The 20,095-nt window shown below is 37.4% G+C and overlaps 1 protein-coding gene across 1 annotated transcript in view; it reads left to right on the top strand.

The window, feature by feature from the left end:
• Positions 1-439: 439 nt before the first annotated feature.
• LOC127416240 (potassium channel subfamily K member 10-like) overlaps positions 440-20,095 on the top strand; it is a 34,226-nt gene continuing 14,570 nt past the window's right edge. Inside the window, exons 1-3 of the mRNA XM_051655482.1 lie at positions 440-627; positions 5,235-5,617; positions 17,785-17,902. Coding sequence (XP_051511442.1) covers positions 573-627; positions 5,235-5,617; positions 17,785-17,902 — 556 coding nt within the window. The 5' untranslated portion in view covers positions 440-572. The remainder of the gene's footprint in view (positions 628-5,234; positions 5,618-17,784; positions 17,903-20,095) is intronic.

Raw genomic sequence — 20,095 nt, 5'->3', positions numbered from 1 at the left:
TGAGCGATCAAAATCAACAGTACTGGCTGAACTTCGCATGTCACTCAGAATATGTCTGCTCTGACAACACACGCAACACCACTTGGCGCAACAGCGCAGTATAAGCGGGAGAGGTTAGAGAGACGCAAGCTGTAGCTGAAGACCTTTGCGTGGTGTCTCCTTGCTGCGTCTATGAGAAACCCCTTCTAGAAGGCGCAATTAATTCGCGAAGCGCTCCGATGATGCCCTCCAACAGCGCGTGGACTTCTGCTGCACCTGCACTGTTTACTTCTCACGCAAAGGGTCTGACGCGTGGAAAATGGTGCAACTGGCAAAAGGCGGAGTGATCTGGAAGTACCACGAAGAGATAGAGGCAGAATCGTGCCACTCTAGCAGCATCTCCTTATTTCTACACGTAAACCGCAAAGAAGATGAAGTATTTGTGCTTGCGCTCGTTTACCTCTCTGTCTCGTTTAAAAACAGTGTCGCATAGGAAAATCGCTGCGTAATTTAACAGTTAAACCGCATCTACCGAATTGCTTTCTTCTGTTTTAACAAACGCGTTGACTTCATGAATTAAACTGCAATCCAAAATGAAATTTCCAACGGAAAACCCAAGGAAACCAGGGAACTGGAACCCTCCACCAGGTAGGCAGCCTACATTTCATTTCCAAAATGTATTTTCAATGGCACACATGCGTTATGGTTCATTCTGCATATAGACCGAAGTTATAATGAGCATAATGAACCATACACGCGCTCTGGCAGCCAAATGTCACGATGAGTGATTACATGTGTTTGCATTCTCTATCGATCTAAAGAGTGATACCCAATTAACCCAATCAAATGCACTTTAACTAAGATGCGCAAAATAATAAACATATAACTACATTTCCCCAACAGCTGTGAATGTGGGGTACCAATGGGTGGTGTAGTTGTGATGCAATAGGTCTGTTACCTCTAATAATGGATCTAATTGTGGGCTGTCCGTCTAAATGTATCAGTGATACTCCTCGTTAAGATTCAGACCCACGCATTTCAAACAGGCTTGATGCGAGTGAGATCTTTCATTGGAACATAAATCACGACGTGAAGGAGAGATCTTGTATGATGCTTGGCGCAATAGTTTAGTGGGTGATGAATAAATGCTGGAGACGACTGTATATGAGCAATTAAAGGCTGGAGTGTACAATACATCTCCAACAGAGGTGCATCAACACGAGCGACTGCGAGTAGCCTACTATGCAGTGATGCACAGTTAAACGTGAGAGACACTCACACAAGTGTTTCTTACTATGTGGCGGGAACAGTTCCGACTAATCACACAAATTCATCGTGCAAGCGTTTATCAGCGATATGGTAAACAACTCAGCCCGTTTATTTACGAATTTCCAGGATATTGTAAAATTACTTTCATATCATAGGCTACATGTTTTTGGAAAAAAATATTATTATTATTATTATTATTATTATTATTATTATTATTATTATTATTACTTTAATGAAACGCATCTCTTAACACATACTTTTTGCATAATCAGACTACACGGTTATATGGTCATTATGTCATCATGTATGATACATTTCATTAAAAATAAATAAATGAAAATAAATGTCATTTCTGTCGATCCACATTAAATGATCAAATTAAAAGTTGAATCGATAATGTTATTCTTCGTTAAATAAAATAAAATAAAATAAATAAATATTTACCGCTTATTTTTACTGATGCATTTGTGTAGGCTATTTCTAGGAAATTGCCAATCAGTACATGTTTTGGATTATTTTATTTTATTTTACATGATCATCATGTAATCCAAAACTAAAATGTAGCTAATTAAAAGTTATAAGGGATTATTTTTTTTTTTTTTTTATCCTGGAACTAACTAACTAATTAACTAAATAAATAAATAAACGTGGGCTGAAAATGGCTTGTAAACATTGGCTTAAATGCTGTCATGGCAATAAGGAAAGTGCCCACATAAACAGCTGTGTGATAGCCTACAACATCATATTGCTGGCAAAGCCATTGCCTGACAAGTGTGTGTGTGTGTGTGTGTGCGTGTATATATATATATATATATATATATATATATATATATATATATATATATATATATATATATATTAGTAAAAAAATGAAATTTTTAACAAATTCCAAAGTTCAATTTATAAGTTTACTAAAAATCTAAATGCACATTTTCTCATATGATACTGATTTGAGAGTTAATGATTCATGAAACTAAATATATATTTAATCAGTCCTTCTCATAACTTTTAGTTAATAACTCAATTTTCCTTTATTTATGAAATAACACCAGGTGTTTCGGTAGTGACTTCACTGTTTCGAAGTGACATTTTGTTTGAAAGGTTGTGTCACTTTCCCTAAAATATTTTGCATAATCTTAAAAAAAAAAAAAAAAAAAAAAAAAAAAACTTTATGTTGAAAATATTACAAACACAAACGTTTTATGATAAATACAATGCAGTGAATAATTATTAAAGACATAACAATTGTTTCTATCATCCATATTTGGAAGGACAAACACTACTTTTGAATTGTCATTGAAGTTAAATACTGCTTGGTCATACAGCTTGTTTTCCATATACATGAAAAATAGTATAAAATAATAAGTGGTTTCAGTTTAAAAATTAAAAGCTCAACCATAATAATAGTATTATACCTTAGCTGTCTGACTTTCTGAGCACTTTGTTCACAAATTTATCCTACAAAAAGTCTGTAACAAAACAAACAGATCCAACATCTCAAAGAAAAATCCAACAAGGATGTGAGACTGCATCCCTGTCCATCATGGCAGTATGGTAAGTAGTCAGATCCAATCATTTTGAAGTAAATGTGCTCCAAAGTCTGAAAAAAATCAGTGTGTAACTTTAAGAATGTTACTACAGAAACACATATTTTCTGCAATTTAAAAAAAGGGTTTAAACCTAAAATAATGCTTCTATGTGTTTTCAAAGCTTATGATTGTTTCCTTAAAATTAATAGTTGAAAATGACATTTTGTCACTACTGAAATAATCACATCATTAAAGAAAATGTATCATACTATATGTCTATGTATATGTTTCAGTAGTGACAATTGTAGCTAATTTTGAGCATAACTCAAAAATGTTTGGGTTTTTGGAGTTTTAATCTTAAATGTTATGTTTATTGTATGTGCAACTGTTCAAAGCTTGTAATTATTTCCTTAAAATGAGACGCTGAAGATAACATTTTGTCACTGCTTAAAAAAATTATGTCATATATTGTTTCGGTAGTGACAATTTTAGCTAATTTTAATTTTGACTAATTTTACCTTATGATTATTATGTTTTAAACAACTGTATCTACATAAAAAGAGAATATTTCAATTAACCTCCCCAAAAATTGCAGAGAATATGTGTTTCGGTAGTGACAATTCATAATGTTACACACTGACTTTAGAGCACATTAACTTAAAAATTATGGGATCGAACTACTCGCCATATGGCGGTGATAGGCAGAGATGCAGTCTCACTTCCATGTAAAAAATGCAGGAGTGTGGCAAAAATCAGGCTCAACCAATGGACTAAAAAATTTTGTGTTTCAGTAGTGACATAAAAATGTGGGACAACATTTTTTAATAAAGTTTAATGATTTAAAAATGAAACCATCAATAGAATCTAAATAATTTCCTTTAACTTTTAAATAAATTAAAAAGATTTTTTAAAAAACAACATTGACATTTTTTTTGAAAAAATCCTGAAGTATTATTTTGATATGTTGAAATTTAAGGGTGAGGGTTTGGGACAGCCACTTCCAAATAGAAAGTACTGTATAAATTATGATTTTGTTTATATTTAGCTTATTATCTTTTTTTAAATTTTTTTTTTTATCCCCTTTTCTCCCCAATTCCCACTACTTAGCAGGTCCTCGTGGTAGCGCGGTTACTCACCTCAATCCGGGTGGCGGAGGACAAGTCTCATTTGCCTCCGCTTCTGAGACAGTCAGTCTGTGCATCTTATCACGTGGCTCGCTGTGCATGACACGGCGGAGACTCCCAGCATGTGGAGGCTCATGCTACTCTCCGCGATCCACGCAAAACTTACCACACACCCCATTGAGAGCGAGAACCACTAATCTCTACCACGAGGAGGTTACCCCATGTGACTCTACCCTCCCTAGCAACCAGGCCAATTTGGTTGCTTAGGAGACCTGGCTGGAGTCACTCAGCACACCCTGGATTCGAACTCGCAACGCCAGGGGTGGTAGTCAGCATCAATAATTTATTATTATCTTAATGAATGCCTTGGGTTTTAATAGATCATAACATATTCTCATGACATATCTAATATCGGAATTCATATATATTTTTTTAATAGTTATTTTTATTGTGGGACCGCAGTTTAACCCATATATACTGTATATAGGCCTATATATGTGTATATGTTAGTATTTATAAGGCATAATCTACAATCAAGTTTTTATGAAACCGCACAATGGAGACTTTAAGACATTACAGACATTACCGCTTCATTTTCTGTAAAACTGCTTTGAAATGATGTGTGTTGTAAAGAGCGCTACACAAATAAAAATGACTACTTGACTTTAAAAGAAAGTGGAGGGAAAATAATTTAAGGCATTAATGCATTCTTTGGTTTATTGAATATAAGGACTGAAAGACTGGATCAATAATTTAATTATCACCTCCACAAATTGACTCCTATTTTCCAGATTGTTTGTTATGCATTGCTATGTAATTGTGCTTGGCAATGTTTATAGATTTGGTGGAGATATCTACAGCAATATAGCTTAATATTGTTCCACCCTGGTTCTGCTGCTTTCTACTATAATGGATTTTCTGAGAGCCCACAAAAGTGTGTGCGCAGGCATACAATATGTGTGTGTGTGTATGTGTGGGTATGCAGCAACGATCGGATGCTGCATTTGGGTCCATTACCTGTGAAAGAGTATGCTCTCTCATCTACTGTGGTTACATTCATTTCTAATCTTCTTTTGCAAAAAGAGAGAAAAATGCTGAAACCATGGAGCAAAACAAGCACAAAACTAAAACAGCAGAAGATAGGTAGGAAATAATAAATTATATTTCATCAATTTGATTGTCAAATTATACCAATAGCTTTTATCTGACTTATTGGTTTTGTTGACCATGAACTTGTAATTTGAAAATTTCAAATAAATACTTCTTAGCAGTGATTAATGTGACATAATATAAATTACATAAATGTATAATGTGTCTTGCCTCTTTCCAACAGTGCCAGTGCAAACCAACCTTGTGCCACCAAAGAAGGTTCAGCCGGGGATGTTGCAGTCCAGCTTGGTTCAGGCCAGTGTGGCCACCATGCAGAACCCAATGGGCTGCTCATTACCTCGCCTTTCGGTCTCACGACCCGCCAGTATGGTGGCCAGCATGGAAGGAGTGGCAGACGGCTCAGCCCTCCTCACAGTCATGAAGTGGAAGACTGTTCTAGCTGTCTTTGTGGTGGTGGTAGGGTACCTGGTTGCTGGCGGTCTTGTGTTCAGAGCCCTGGAGCAATCCTTTGAGAGCAACCAGAAAGACACCATCACCTTGAAGAAAGCCGCCTTCCTGCAGAAACATCCCTGCGTGACCTCTGAGGAGCTGGAAGAGCTCATCAAGGTAAAAACTGTTGCTTTTCTGTGGTAGAGCTCAGGCGGTGTCCCTAGTGGATTTTCAGATCTAGTGTAACAATATAGCTTCATCGATCTGGCTGATAATGTGAGCTTCACTCATGCAATAGGCCAGAGGGCCAGCGGTTGGACAATGCTAAATGGAGCAACAGACGAAAATAAATGTGAAAGAAGTCAAAGCAGACTGCCACTTGGTGTAGAGTTAAAGTATTTGATGAATAGTGCTCATGATGGCAATAATCAATCTGTTTTATAGTGTTAAAGCAATGTGTAAGGTCCGTTCTGGTCTTTAACAGTTCTCATTTACCGGGACTACGGTTACATAATATGGCCTTTCAGAAATGCTTTCAGCAACTATATGAAAGAGATTTATGTCAGGGTAACACTGCAAACCCTTCAACACTTCCATCTCTGGTATGTAGCTAGGGAGCTTAGTAATACATTTCCGTCAGCCCTGTGATATGATGTGTAATGCAATCAAAACGATTTTTCATTCCTGGAAAGCTAATTTACTCAGAGTTAGCACAAGGTCTCTGTTGAGGTCATTCCTAAGAAGTGCTTTTGCCAAAAATGAAAATTCTGTTGTTATTTACTCACTACCATGTTGTTCCAACCCCGTATAACTTTCCTCTATAGAACACAAAAGGAGAAATTTTAAAGAATGTTCATGCTGCTCTTTACACGCAATGAAAGCATACAGTGACCAGGGGCTGTCAAGCTCCAAATAGGATAAAAAAGCACCATAAAACTTCCATAAGAGTAGTCCATACTGTATGACTCACATGCTATATTCCTAGTCTTCTGAAACTATATGGGAGATTAATGTGAGGAAAAGACCAAAATTAAGTTGCTGTTTACTGATAAACTTTCCCTCCACCATAGATCTCAAATCTCATTTGTTGTGTTCAGTTACGAGACAAACAAAAACCAATGGTGTTGGGTGTCATTGATGTCAAACCTGGTGAAGTTTGAATATGCAAAGGAGATTTAAGTGTGTTTTGAATATGCGATTGAGACTTTTCATTTTATGGAGAAAAAAAAAGCAGCATGAACATCCTTCAAAATCTATTTGTTTGTGTTCCACAGAAAGAAAGTCAAACAAATTTACTGGACATGAGGGTGAGGATGATGATAAATGATGCCAGAATTTTCTGTTTTGGGTGAACTAATCCTTTCACCAATTTTATTTACTGTAATGTAGTTATCATAGGTTTGACTTCTGCTTGATCTTGAATCTGCTTAATCTGAAGTTCCAGCATGACTCTCTGACCCCGTTTACACCTGGTATTAAGATGCATTTCGGTTGATCCGATCACATGTGGTCAATGCTAAACACAGGTCCAAACAGGGTCTAAAACTTTTATAATCGGATCACAAAAAACACATGCAAAGTAGTCAAAAATGTATATTACCACATCGCATTTGAGGTGTAAACTCTAATCTGTCCTGAATGCGTCCAGGACAGCAGCGAAGTGTCCCCCCTCAGCTGCCAGTCAACCGCCGTGCTAAAACAAGAGTTTTAACTTTGCTGGTTACGTGCTGCTTTAAAAGGAAATAACCGTCCAATCCAAAAATGTGAAAAAGCGGATACATATACAAACACAAGAACTTAACATATCTTCTTCAGTGTCTGGTATCAACATGATTTCAACAAAATTCTCTCATCATTTACTCACCTCATGTCATCTCAGATGTTGATTATTTTCTTTAATCTGCTGAACATAAACAAATTTTTTTAGAAGAATATCTCAGCTCTGTAGGTCCATACAATGCAAGTGAATGGCATAAAAGTACTCCAGATGACTCTGATGGTTAAATCCATATCTTCTGAAGCGATATGATAGGTGTGGGTTAGAAATAGTTAAATATTTAAGTCCTTTTACCTTCACATTCACATTCACTTTCTCCTTCTGTTTTTGGTGATTCACATTATTCATGCATATTGCAAAGGGGCCTGGGTAGCTCAGTAGTAAAAGTCGCTGGCTACCACACCTGGAGTTCACTAGTTCGAATCCCAGGGCGTGCTGAGTGACTCCAGCCAGGTCTCCTAAGCAACCAATTTGGCCCGGTTGCTAGGGAGGGTAGAGTCACATGGGGTAACCTCCTCGTGGTCGCTATAATGTGGTTCGTTCTCAGTGGGGCGCAGATGCTGCAGTGGATGGTGTGAAGCCTCCACTATGTCTCAGTGGCAACGCGCTCAACAAGCCACGTGATAAGATGTGCGGGTTGATGGTCTCAGACGTGGAGGCAACTGGGATTCATCCACCGCCACCCGGATTGAGGTGAATCACTACGCGGCCACAAGGATATAAAAGCACACTGGGCATTCCAAATTGGGTGAAAAAGAAAAAGAAATAAATAAATTCATGCATATTGCACCCTACTGGGCAGGGAGAAGAATTTATGACAAAAAAATGACTTAAATATTTTATCTGTTTCTCACCCACACCTATTATATCATGTCTGAACACATGGATTTAACCACTGACATCACATGGATTAATTTTAAGCTCCCGTTATGTGGATATTTGAGCTTCAAAAGTTCGGCACCCATTCACTTGCACTGTATGGACCTACAGAGCTGAAATATTCTTAAAAAAAATCTTCATTTGTGTTCAGCAGATGAAAGAAAGTCATACACATCTGGGATGCCAGGAGGGTGAGTAAATCATGAGAATTTTTAATTTTGGGTGGACTATCCCTTTAATACCAGGTGTAAACGGGGTCTCTCTTACACCCTCATACAGACCTTCACTTCTTTACAATGTATTATAGGAAAGGTGGAAAATTCTTGTCCAGGTCATCTGTATAGCCTGGTTTACAAGGGTCAGGTTCTGCTCAGGCTTGTAAGAATCATTTTATTTGTCTTACCTGGATGGATGGCGAAACAAGTGTTAAGAATTTTGGTTTACATTTTATAATAAGATTATATATTTTAATTTTTTTTATGCATTAGATATCATGAACTGACAATGAATAATAATAGACCTTTTTCACATTTCCGTCTTTTGGACAGAAATGTGCGGAAATAAAATGAAGCAGAGTAAACTAATAATAAAAATTATTATTGCGTTTCCACTTTCCACATGAGAAAAAAAAAAAAAAAAGAGAACAGTCAGAAGAGAAAAGATTCCACATTTTTACTGTCACTCTTTCAGCAGCTCTATTAGAAATACCGTCGCAGCTATGGCAACTAGTTTTCTTATTTATTTATTTTTTTTAACTAATGCCAGGGTAATATCACACAAAGCATAGTGTTGTAAAATTACCATACTTAATAAAAAAACAAAAATACAGGTATATATATATATATATATATATATATATATATATATATATATATATATATATAAAAATGCTAGATTTACACTGCTCAATAAGGTGAAACATATGACAGTCAGTGAAAAAGCTCTTTTATTATAACATTTATTAATCTTGGTTAATGTTCATTAATAAATATCCTACCGTTCATTGTTAGTTTGTGTTACTTTATAATGCATTAATGGATGTAAATGCATTAGTATCAGGGTTGGGAGGGTTACTTTTGAAATGTATTCCACTACAGATTACAGAATACATGCTGTAAAATGTAATTTGTAATGTATTTCTTTAGATTACTCAAGGTCAGTAATGTATTCTAAATACTTTGGATTACTTCTTCAGCACTGGTAGATTTTTTCACTTATTTTGACTATAAAAACTCTGCCAGTACAGTAAGACAAAATACACATGTTAAAAATACTTTCTCTGAAAAACCTAAATATCTTATGCAGTGTTGTTTCTCAAACAAGATTAATCAAATTGATCTTGTTTTAAGGATTTTTCGATATTTTTACAGGAAAACAATACCAAAATTATTATCAAGAATACGATTTTTGCCCTGATAATCAAAGGTCTTACTAGAAAAAAAGAAATTATGATCCAATGTGAATTTTCTTAATATATGGGGAGTGAGTGATTCTTTTTGCAATAATGGGGCTCCGTCAGTAGGGTGGGCAGGGCAGAACATGAAGCCTGCCCATCACAATGCTCCCTGGAATGAATGATCCGAAACCCTAATTAAATCTAGAACCAGCAGCATTTGAAAGCATTGTAACAAAGCACCATGTTAAAATAGCCCAACAGCCCCACTGATTCCAGAAGAGCTCAAGAGAGGCTGAGATGACAGCTGCTTCCTGTCAGCTTCTGTTGTGTTGTATTGAAGCTGCTCAGAATGATTTTTTTTTTAGAAGTTGCAAGACAAAGAAAATGGAAAACAGATAGAGACATAACATGTGCTTTTGCTGATTGTCAGTGCTGCAGAGCATAGATGATTCAGATGATTCAGGCTTGTGGTGTGTGGATTAGCTGAGAGTAAGCTGTTACTTTTGCACTGCTCAGGCTGCGAGTCCTTCATATGTGCTGCTATCTGGCAATGATGCAACTGGAGGTGAAAAGTTTGAGGAAATGCCAAGGCACTTCCAAGAACTGTAGACCAGACAGAGTTTGTACACTAATGCTTGTGCAATAACTCTCAAAAGTTTTTAATTTTTGGTTTGTTTTTTTTGTGGGTAAAATGGCAATGTTTCATCTGTGCTTGCTAGTAAATGTCCCATTTCATTTGCATTTCATTTAATTCCATTTGTAATACAGTGAAGAGGAATGCATATTTTATAAACTGACCCAGCCCAACCGACCCCAAACCTAAACCTAACCATCAGTTGAGAAACAAATGTAATGTTAGAGGGAAAAATGTGACCTCCGAATCGTGCTTGTCATTGATTATACAAATGAATTACTTCCTGGTTTCAATCCAAGATCCGAATCCACAGGCCTTATTCACACTAGTGCCATCTTTGATTTTTAATGGGAATGACAATGAGTCTGTTAGTGATAAATGTACCATCTCTTCAATGGCACAAACGGTATAAAGCTGAATGTTCTTGGACAAATATTTTGTCAATGCTTTGTCCGCGAAACGATCCAAAAACACTTTAAACAGCAGTACAGCCCACTGAAGAGACTGTAAGTCTGTCCCTCACAGCCTCGTTGTCATTCCAAAGATGGCCCTAGCGTGAATATGTTCTATGTCTCCCACACTGCTGATACAACATTCTTCAGGACGCACCACAAGGGAAGGTAAACATGCTTGAGCTGATGCAAAAATGTCTGATGGAAGATGCTGCTTGTCAGTGATTTGGCATAATTTCTGATGAATGTCTGATCCTAGGGTACTGGAGCTCTTGAAAACAACATGCCGACTTCCAGTGTGATCATGTTGATGTAGAGTATCTACATACAGGGTTGGGAGGGTTACATTTGAAATGTATTCCACTACAGATTACAGAATACATGCTGTAAAATGTCATTTGTAACGTATTCTGTTAGATTACTCAAGGTCAGTAACGTATTCTAAATACTTTGGATTACTTCTTCAGCACTGGTAGATTTTTTTACTTGTTTTGACTATAAAAACTCTGCCAGTACAAAATACACATGTTAAAAATACATTCTCTGAAAAACCTAAATATCTTATGCAGTGTTGTTTCTAAACAAGATCAATCTAATTGATCTTGTTTTAAGGATTTTTAGATATTTTTACAGGAAAACAAAACAAAAATTATCATCAAGAATATGATTTTTGGGGTGAATTTTCCCCCTTTTTTACCCAATTTGGAATGCCCAATTCCCAATGTGCTTTTAAGTCCTTGTGGTCGTGTAGTGATTCGCCTCAATCCAGGTGGTGGAGGACGAATCCCAGCTGCGTCCGTGTCTGAGACCGTCAACCTGTGCATCTTATCATGTGGCTTGTTGAGTGCATTGCCATGGAGACATAGTGCATGTGGAGGCTTCATGCCATCCACCGCGGCATCCACGCTCAACTCACCATGCGCCCCACCGAGAACGAACCACATTATAGTGACCATGAGGAGGTTACCCCATGTGACTGGACCCTCCCTAGCAACCAGGCCAATTTGGTTGCTTAAGAGACCTGGCTGGAGTCACTCAGCATGCCCTGGGATTTGAACTAGCGAACTTCAGAGGTGGTAGCCAGTATCTTTACCACTGAGCTACCCAGGCCCCCAACGTGACTTTTCTTGATAAAAAAAATATGATCATGCCTGGTAATGTGCATGTAAAATGGCTAGAAATAGCATTTTAGCTTAGCGTAAATCTGACAATTTACACAAGGTTTATTTTTATTTCTTCTGCTCCAAACTTACTTCAAATGTACTTCTCTCTCTGCTCGTATGAATGTAACACATCATAAGAAAATGTTTCACCGCTGTTCAAACGCACTTTGGATTGCATCATTTATATGTATACATTTTTCCATCTGAAAGAACTACATTTTAAATGAAACAAATGACAATAAAGTGCAAAGTAATCTCTCCAGTAATCAAAATACTTTTTGAATGTAACTGTATTCTTTAAATTGTTTCTCTAGTGGAATACAGTTACTTATATTTTGTGTTTTAAATACGTATTCCCGTTACATGTATTTCGTTACTCCCCAACCCTGTCTACATATACTGTGTATCTATATTGCTATATAGTATCTACAGTTGTGCTCAAAAGTTTGCATACCCTTGGAGAATTGGTAATATATGTACCATTTTTAAAGAAAACATGAATGAGCAGGCAAAACACATTTCTTTCATTTCTTATGGGATTCATATTCAACTGTAGGTTATAACAGAATGGCACAATCATAAAACAAAACATGGCAACAATGAAAAAAATGAAATGACAAAAGTCTGCATACCCTTAGTCCTTAATACTGTGTATTGCCCCCTTTAGCATCAATGACAGCATGCAGTCTTTTGTAATAGTTATATATAAGGCCCCAAATTCTTGCAGGTGTTATAGCTGCCCATTTGTCTTGGCAAAATGCCTCCAGGTCATGTCGTTTTACATGAACCGCACGTTTGAGATCTCCCCAGAGTGGCTCAATGATATTAAGGTCAGGAGACTGTGATGGCCACTCCAGAACCTTCACCTTTTTCTGCTGTAACCACTGGAGGGTCAACTTGGGCTTAGGGTCATTGTCGTGCTGGAAAGTCCAAGAGCGTCCCATGCGCAGCTTTCGTGCAGAAGAATGCAAATTGTCTGCCAGTAGTTTCTGAGAACATGCTGCATTCATCTTGCCATCAATTTTCACAAGATTCCCCATGCCTTTAGAGCTCACACACCCCCAAAACATCAGTGAGCCACCACCATGCTTCACAGTGCGGATGGTATTCTTTTCACTATAGGCCTTGTTGACCCCTCTCCAAACATAGCGCTTATGGTTGTGACCATAAAGCTCTATTTTGGTCTCGTCACTCCAAATTACAGTGTGCCAGAAGCTGTGAGGCATGTCAAGGTGTTTTTGGGCATATTGTAACTGGGCTTTTTTGTGGCATTGGTGCAGTAAAGGCTTCTTTCCGGCAACTCCTGAGGTTACCTGTGGGTTTTTCTTTGTATCCCAAACAGTTCTTCTGGCAGTTGTGGCTGAAATGTTTCTTGGTCTACCTGACCTTGGCTTGGTATCAAGAGATCCCCGAATTTTCCACTTCTTAATAAGTGATTGAACAGTACTGACTGGCATTTTCAAGGCTTTGGATATCTTTTTATATCCTTTTCCATCTTTATAAAGTTCCATTACCTTGTTACACAGGTCTTTTGACAGTTCTTTTCTGCTTCCCATGGCTCAGTATCTAGCCTGCTCATTGCATCCACATGAGAGCTAACAAACTCATTGACTATTTATACACAGGCACTAATTGCAATTTAAAAAGCCACAGGTGTGGGAAACTCACCTTGTGTGTCTGTAACAAGGCCAAACATTCAAGGGTATGTAAACTTTTGATCAGGGCCATTTGGGTGATTTCTGTTATCATTATGATTTAAAAAGGAGCCAAACAACTATGTGATAATAAATGGCTTCATATGATCACTATCCTTAAATAAAAGACAATTTTTTGCGTGATCAGTCATATTTTCAAAATCAATGCCAAAATTTCACAATTTCTGCCAGGGTATGCAAAATCTTGAGAACAACTGTATATGATCTATCATAGTGAGATTGAAAAATAGGGCACCTACTAACTGCTGTGAAGAGGGAAATATTCATTTCTCTTTGCAGTCATCTTTGCACCACATTAAAGTTGGTGTAATACCATTATATAGTGGACACAGGAATACCACACATACCACACGTCTTGGTAAGTAAAATTGTATTCAGATCAGCTCAGAGATGATATGGAAGAAAAGCATTTTGGTATTCAGAAAAGCACACACACATACACACACACACACACACACACATATATATATAATATTATTATTATTATTATTATTATTTTTTAAATATATATATATAACTGTTTAGCTGAATGGAATGCAAATGTGTCTTTTCGAGCAGTCTGTGCTGAGGTAAAACTAATTTGCACTGAACAGTCAAGAACATAACATTATTGTGGAGAACTGAGATCTCCAAAGAGCATTCATTCCAAGGTATAGTGCTTTCCATTCTTAGATTGAGACAGAATCTCATGCCATATGATTGGAATGTAGCTTGTATTTCAGTTTCTTTTAGCTAGAAAGGCACTTTTGCAGCTTTAAAAACAAAACAAATGCAAACACACCTGTTAAGCGTCATCATTCATTAATTCTGTTGCTTTGTACAAAAAAAAATATTTTCTTCTTTGAAATAGTGACTGTTTTCAGATAGATTTCTTTGAAAAGTCCCCTTAACTGCCATTGGTCAGCCAAATAAATAGTCCCAACCCAAAACTCACGCCATTGGTTGAGCAAATGTTGCTGTGTTGGGCTGGTTTGGATGTTCAACCAAACAGATTCGTTTTGATAGTGCCACAGTGTTTAAAGTTTTTGGGGAAATCGACTTACAAATGGCTTTCTTATAGTTGACTCTGCATTTTAAAGTCACAGTGAAGTGACTTGACAAGCACAGGTTTTTTTTGGTGTGTTGACGTATTTCCTTCTGAAACAGGAGCGTGACATGACGAATTGCACATCTTTTTTTAATTTTTTTTATTGCCTATACTTAACCCCTTTCAACTTGACAGAATGTTTCAAAACCACATTTTAGGGGCCATTCAGACCGATTGTGTCTTGCGCGGAAAAAGCCAGATGCAGTGCAACGCATTTACTGTAACAGAACGCAGGGGTCTTGAGATTAAAAGTTAACATCTTTTTTTTTTTACCTTACAAAGCAACTAAAAACCCGGTGCTCTTGCACGAGATGCTGAAAAAAAGCTGGATGTGATGCAACGGTCAAATATGTCCATCTAGCGCATTTTTAAATACAGTATAAAAAGAACTGAATAAGAGTGCTGATGGACACAAAACAGGTTCTGTTTTGGTCCCTGGTGCTACGAGATGCTGATAAGAGAGCAAGACACAACGGCCAAAGACCTCATCGTCAGAGCTTGGCACACATATAAAATTTTAATGCACAGTTTTTATTTTTATGTTTTGCATTTTTATTTTAAATCTTCATTTTACAGTCTTACAATGTAAGCATAGGCTGTTTCTTCCTTCTCTTAGCCATTTGAAAACTTTGTCCCATTGTGTGAGGTTCTGCCCTCAGGCTGCACCTGACTTAAACTTTGTGTTACACATCCAGTCTAGACAGACAGACTGTGAATCTGCCCTTGTGTACCTGCCCTTCAGCTGCCCACATGCTCATTCCTCACACCTGAGCCGCTTCCTGTTGATCACAGTATAGTACTTCCATCTGCTTTCCGGGGCTTCCTGTCAGGCTGAGTGACCGGTTTCTGATCCGCCCTCTCTGTTGCTTTCCATTTAATGATACATCTGATCAAGTAATGTTGCTGGCAAAGACAGGCTGACAAAGACGATGATGAAGTTAGAACCCAGGTGCAGTTTATTTTCATAAGTGAAATCCAACAACCGTAATTCCAAACGTGAAACAAAACATAAACAGACTTGACTTGACTTGACTTGAACAATCCAACAATGTTACATTTAGACAGACCCTGGCTCATCGACCATGATGTGGGATGCTGGTTCGGCAGGCGTGACATGGGACTCTGGCTTGGTTGTCGTGACGTGGGACTCTGGCTCGTCGACCATGATGTGGGATGCTGGTTCGGTGGCCGTGACGTGGGATGTTGGTTCGGCGGGCGTGACATGGGACTCTGGCTTGGTTGTTGTGACGTGGGACTCGTTATCCGCCTCCTCCACAGTGAACGGTGAACCACTTATCAGTAGGGCAAGGTCGATATACTGAGTCAGGCTGTAGGTACTCCAACCATCAGGCATCAGGGAGGAGATTCAGCCCAAAACGGAAGCAGTCCTTGAGGGCAATTTCATTAAAGTCGATCCTGCAGGCCAGAGCGCAGAAGTCCTCTACATATTCCTCCAGGTGACGATTCCCCTGACGTAAATGAAGAAGCTAAATTGCTGGGTTCATTTTGCAGTCAGGTATTCTGTAACGTTGCTGGCAAAGACAGGCAGACGAAGACGATGATGAAGATATAACCCAGGTGCAGTTTAATTACATAAGTGAAATCCAACAACCATAAAACCAAACAAAACATAAACTTGACTTGACTTGACTTGACTTGAACAATCCAACAATGTTACACTTAAGGAAACAGGAAATCACATGAGATGAAACCACATGACCTAAACAGGAACAAGAACTAAACTTTAAAATAAAAGACATTAACACAAAACATGAACAAAAACACATAAACCCATGACAGATCATCAAAGACCCATTAATGCTACACAGCTTGTTTGGCTCATAAGTCCTTAGGAGGATGCCTTGACCGTTACAAGTTGTTAAAAAAAAAACAAAAAAAAAACAACTGTTTGCTTTACAAAGGAGGCTTGTTCATTCACTGTTTTGTTTGGAATTCTTTCAGGCTTCACTAAGGTGTCGTAATGTATCACCATGTTTTTTTGTACTGCCCAATTAAATCAGTATACCTTTAAGGGAAGGAAAGTGCAAAAGAATGGAGTGCAGTTAGCTGTCTCTGAAAATATGGGTGGATTATACTATAATAAACATAATTGATCATATATTATAGAACTGTGGTCACACAGTGGTTCAACAATTGCACAAAAGGCTAGGTTAAACATGAGACATGTAATTAAACGCTTAATATGAAGACTCGAATAAGAAATTTGTAGGATTATTTTCCCGAAAAGTTTAAACATTGCGAATCTGTGGTGCTATCAAAACATTCCAAATCACTGCACTGCATAAATTCTGGAACTGTGGCAACATTTTTTGCAAAACAAATATTATATTACGTGGCATACAGATATCATGGCAGTTCAAGTTACTGTACATTAAATGAACACTCAGTAATTTTTTCCCCATTAAAAAATGTTTTACTCCTAAAGAAATGAATTGTAAATTTGAAACATATGTATAAAATCATGACCACTCACATGAGATGACTCTAGTCATATCAGTAACCTTATAAAAGCTGTTTTATTCTACATGGTGCAGGGGCGCCCTCATGGGAGCTGCCATTTTAGAATCACATGACCAGCTGAATACTACTTTCTCAGTAACCGTCTTGTTATTGGACACTTTCACTCTTGGATTAAAGTAATCATGGCTGATTGTGAATAGTGAATTTCTGGCATCTCTAACTGAAAACTATTGATTTTGAATCTTGCTGCATACACACCACTAGGCGTCACTGTAAGTCCAAGATGACAAACAAAAAGTTACTGAGTACACCTTTAAAGCAAGTTACATTGTTTTTCAAACAGATGAGGTTTTAAAGGTTAATTCTCTATAAAGTTGTAAATCAACAAACTGACCCCCTAGCCTAAACCTAAACCTAACTGGTAGTGTCATAAAAATTGAATGTGTAAAAATCAACCACCTTATGTTACTTTTACGAAACATGCGACCTGTGTGTCAACTCGTATGCCTTTTGCATGTGAGTGCATCGTAAGTGCAACACTCTATCAGTTGAGTTACCACACAATATAATTACACTTCAGCAAGCTTCTAAACGTAGTTGGATATGTAATGCAGATTTTGAAATGTGTCGGCTTGATTCTGGCTTGATACCATTTTTTTATTACCAGATAAAATGATCTGTCTCTGGAATGCATTATAAATCATTTGAATGGTATTCCACTCACGCAAATGGCCTGAACTTCAATCTTATCTCTTCCCAGCACTCTGTAGATGCAGTAAACGCTGGTGTGAGTCCTATCGGAGACACATCATACAACTCCAGTCACTGGGACTTAGGAAGTTCCTTCTTCTTTGCTGGAACTGTGATTACAACAATAGGTACAAACAAAATGCATCACACACTACCATCAAGCACAAGACTTCTTCAAACCACATTAATGTGGATAGCTCCAGCTAAATACAATGCATTTTCTTGTGTCATTAATTTTTTATCACATTTTCAGTCAATATGCCAGACCCTGTAACCACCAATCGATAAAAAAAATTATAATAATTTGTAACTCCATTTATATGCCATGGCTGAAACTGGGCCTACTTCAGCTGTCATACAAAATGAAACTAGTGATGCTTTCTGAACAATTAATCAATTTTCTTGTGAACATCAAGCTACAATTCATAGTCTTTTTCAAGGAGATTAAATAAACTGAGGAAAAGATAAAAGCTGTAAAGCTTACAGTATAACACACCAAATAGCATGTGCATTGTTTAAAATACGTAAAGTCAGGAATCCAAGGCTGAGCATTCCACTGGAGGTTTGATGTAATGCACTTAAATCCATAAGCTGCTCGCTGTGTTACCTGCCAGTGTCTATGATGGATTGTTTAAAAAAGCTATTGTGCAATACAGGTTGGTAGTTAAATGCTGACAGGACTCTCAATGTCATTTCGCATTGGCTCAGCCATCCAGCTGGCAACGGACAAAGGCAAAAACAAGATTAGTTTTTACACCTCAGTTGCTACACCTCTGAACATGCTCTCAGTAGACACATACTGAGCCATGTAAGGTGCATATGAGGTGCTTTACCACCTATACACAGTAAACCTGCAGAGTGTTTCTGGCAGGGAAGCACTGAAATTAATAGACTCATGAGGAGTTATTTTGCATTTATATCCAGCATGGTAAAATGAAAGAGGCTTATGACTCAACTGACAGAATATCTATTCTCTGTGGTCTGCATCTCCTTATTTCATTCTAATTGTTTGTAGTTTCCAGAGTGTTTTCAAACTAAATATATCTAAATATTTTACAGTAACATTTAGGCATTTGATAGATGCTTTTATGTAAAGCAAGTTGCTGTGTTTCCAAGTTATAAATTTTATCAGTAAACATTTCCTGGGAATTAAACTAATGACCTTGGTGTTGCTAGTTCTTTGCTCTACCAGTTGAGCTACATGAACTCATCCTTAAATGAGCATTTGAATATCCTGAACTACAGAAATATATTTAATAGATCACTGAGTAAATGACTCATTAGTGCACCATTATTTGTCTAGAAACAGTACTAGACAGTACAGATTGATTCTACCTTACAATGTAGACTTAAAGTGCATTAAAGTATTAATTTGTCACATAGAGTATGCAAGACTAGATGCTAGGTGCTAGATGTTACACTTTTCTTTTTTAGTTGTCACATTTTTAAGCCAATTTCTGCATAACCACATACCTTAAAGGTGCAATATGTAACAATTTTCATGTAACATTTGCCTTTTTTTGCCAGTGTGTAAATGGCTTGTAATGCAACTTAAAAAATGAGCCCTTCCTGGACTTCCTAGGTTGCCTATTAAAGCCTGTAGACTGATTTTCATGTGAAGGGAGCGGGTCGCTTTTGCTGGGAAAATCCAAAGGATGTGACATTTATGCGCGCTCCCGAGAGCCTTGCCTCAGACAGTAATAGCTTCTCTTCTGCTATTCAACAGCGACAACAAACTGCAACACTAGGTAACGTTATCTTAGTGATGGAATCCAGCAAACGTCCGGCTCCCAGCACGTCACCGACTCCTACACAAACTCCGAGTAAGCCAAAAAAACAAAAAAAACATTTATCTACTGAATCCCATCTGGCTAAACGGGAACATGATCGTGGTCGAGCGATAAATAGAGTGAACATCGGCAGGACATTTAATTCCTGGAGAGACCTTCGTTCGGTTTTGGGGATCAAAACCGACCCTGAATTGGCATTCTTCTTATTGGACAGGTAAGCTTACATAACTGCAAAGCATGTGAAATATAGTGCCATAAGGATTGATCTGTGTAATTTTAGCTAAACTACAATAACACATGAAATGAATGCTCGACAATGTTCAAGATAATGCAAAAAGACCCATTCATTACTGTATTGTAACTTGGTTATACAGAAAATATATACATTCTGTTATTATAAAACAATAGCGCATCAATATATCAAAATGACAGTTGTGATGGAATCACATCAATACTGAATTGTGTCAACATATTTATAATGTACAGTCTATTTTATAAACAGCTACGGTCATCATCAACCAAATTTAGCTA

This window comes from Myxocyprinus asiaticus, chromosome 25 (genome assembly GCF_019703515.2).
Source record: "Myxocyprinus asiaticus isolate MX2 ecotype Aquarium Trade chromosome 25, UBuf_Myxa_2, whole genome shotgun sequence".
In the NCBI taxonomy this organism is placed as follows: Eukaryota; Metazoa; Chordata; class Actinopteri; order Cypriniformes; family Catostomidae; genus Myxocyprinus; species Myxocyprinus asiaticus.
Note: the sequence above shows the minus strand (reverse complement) of the source record. Positions and strands in the feature narration are given on the sequence as shown.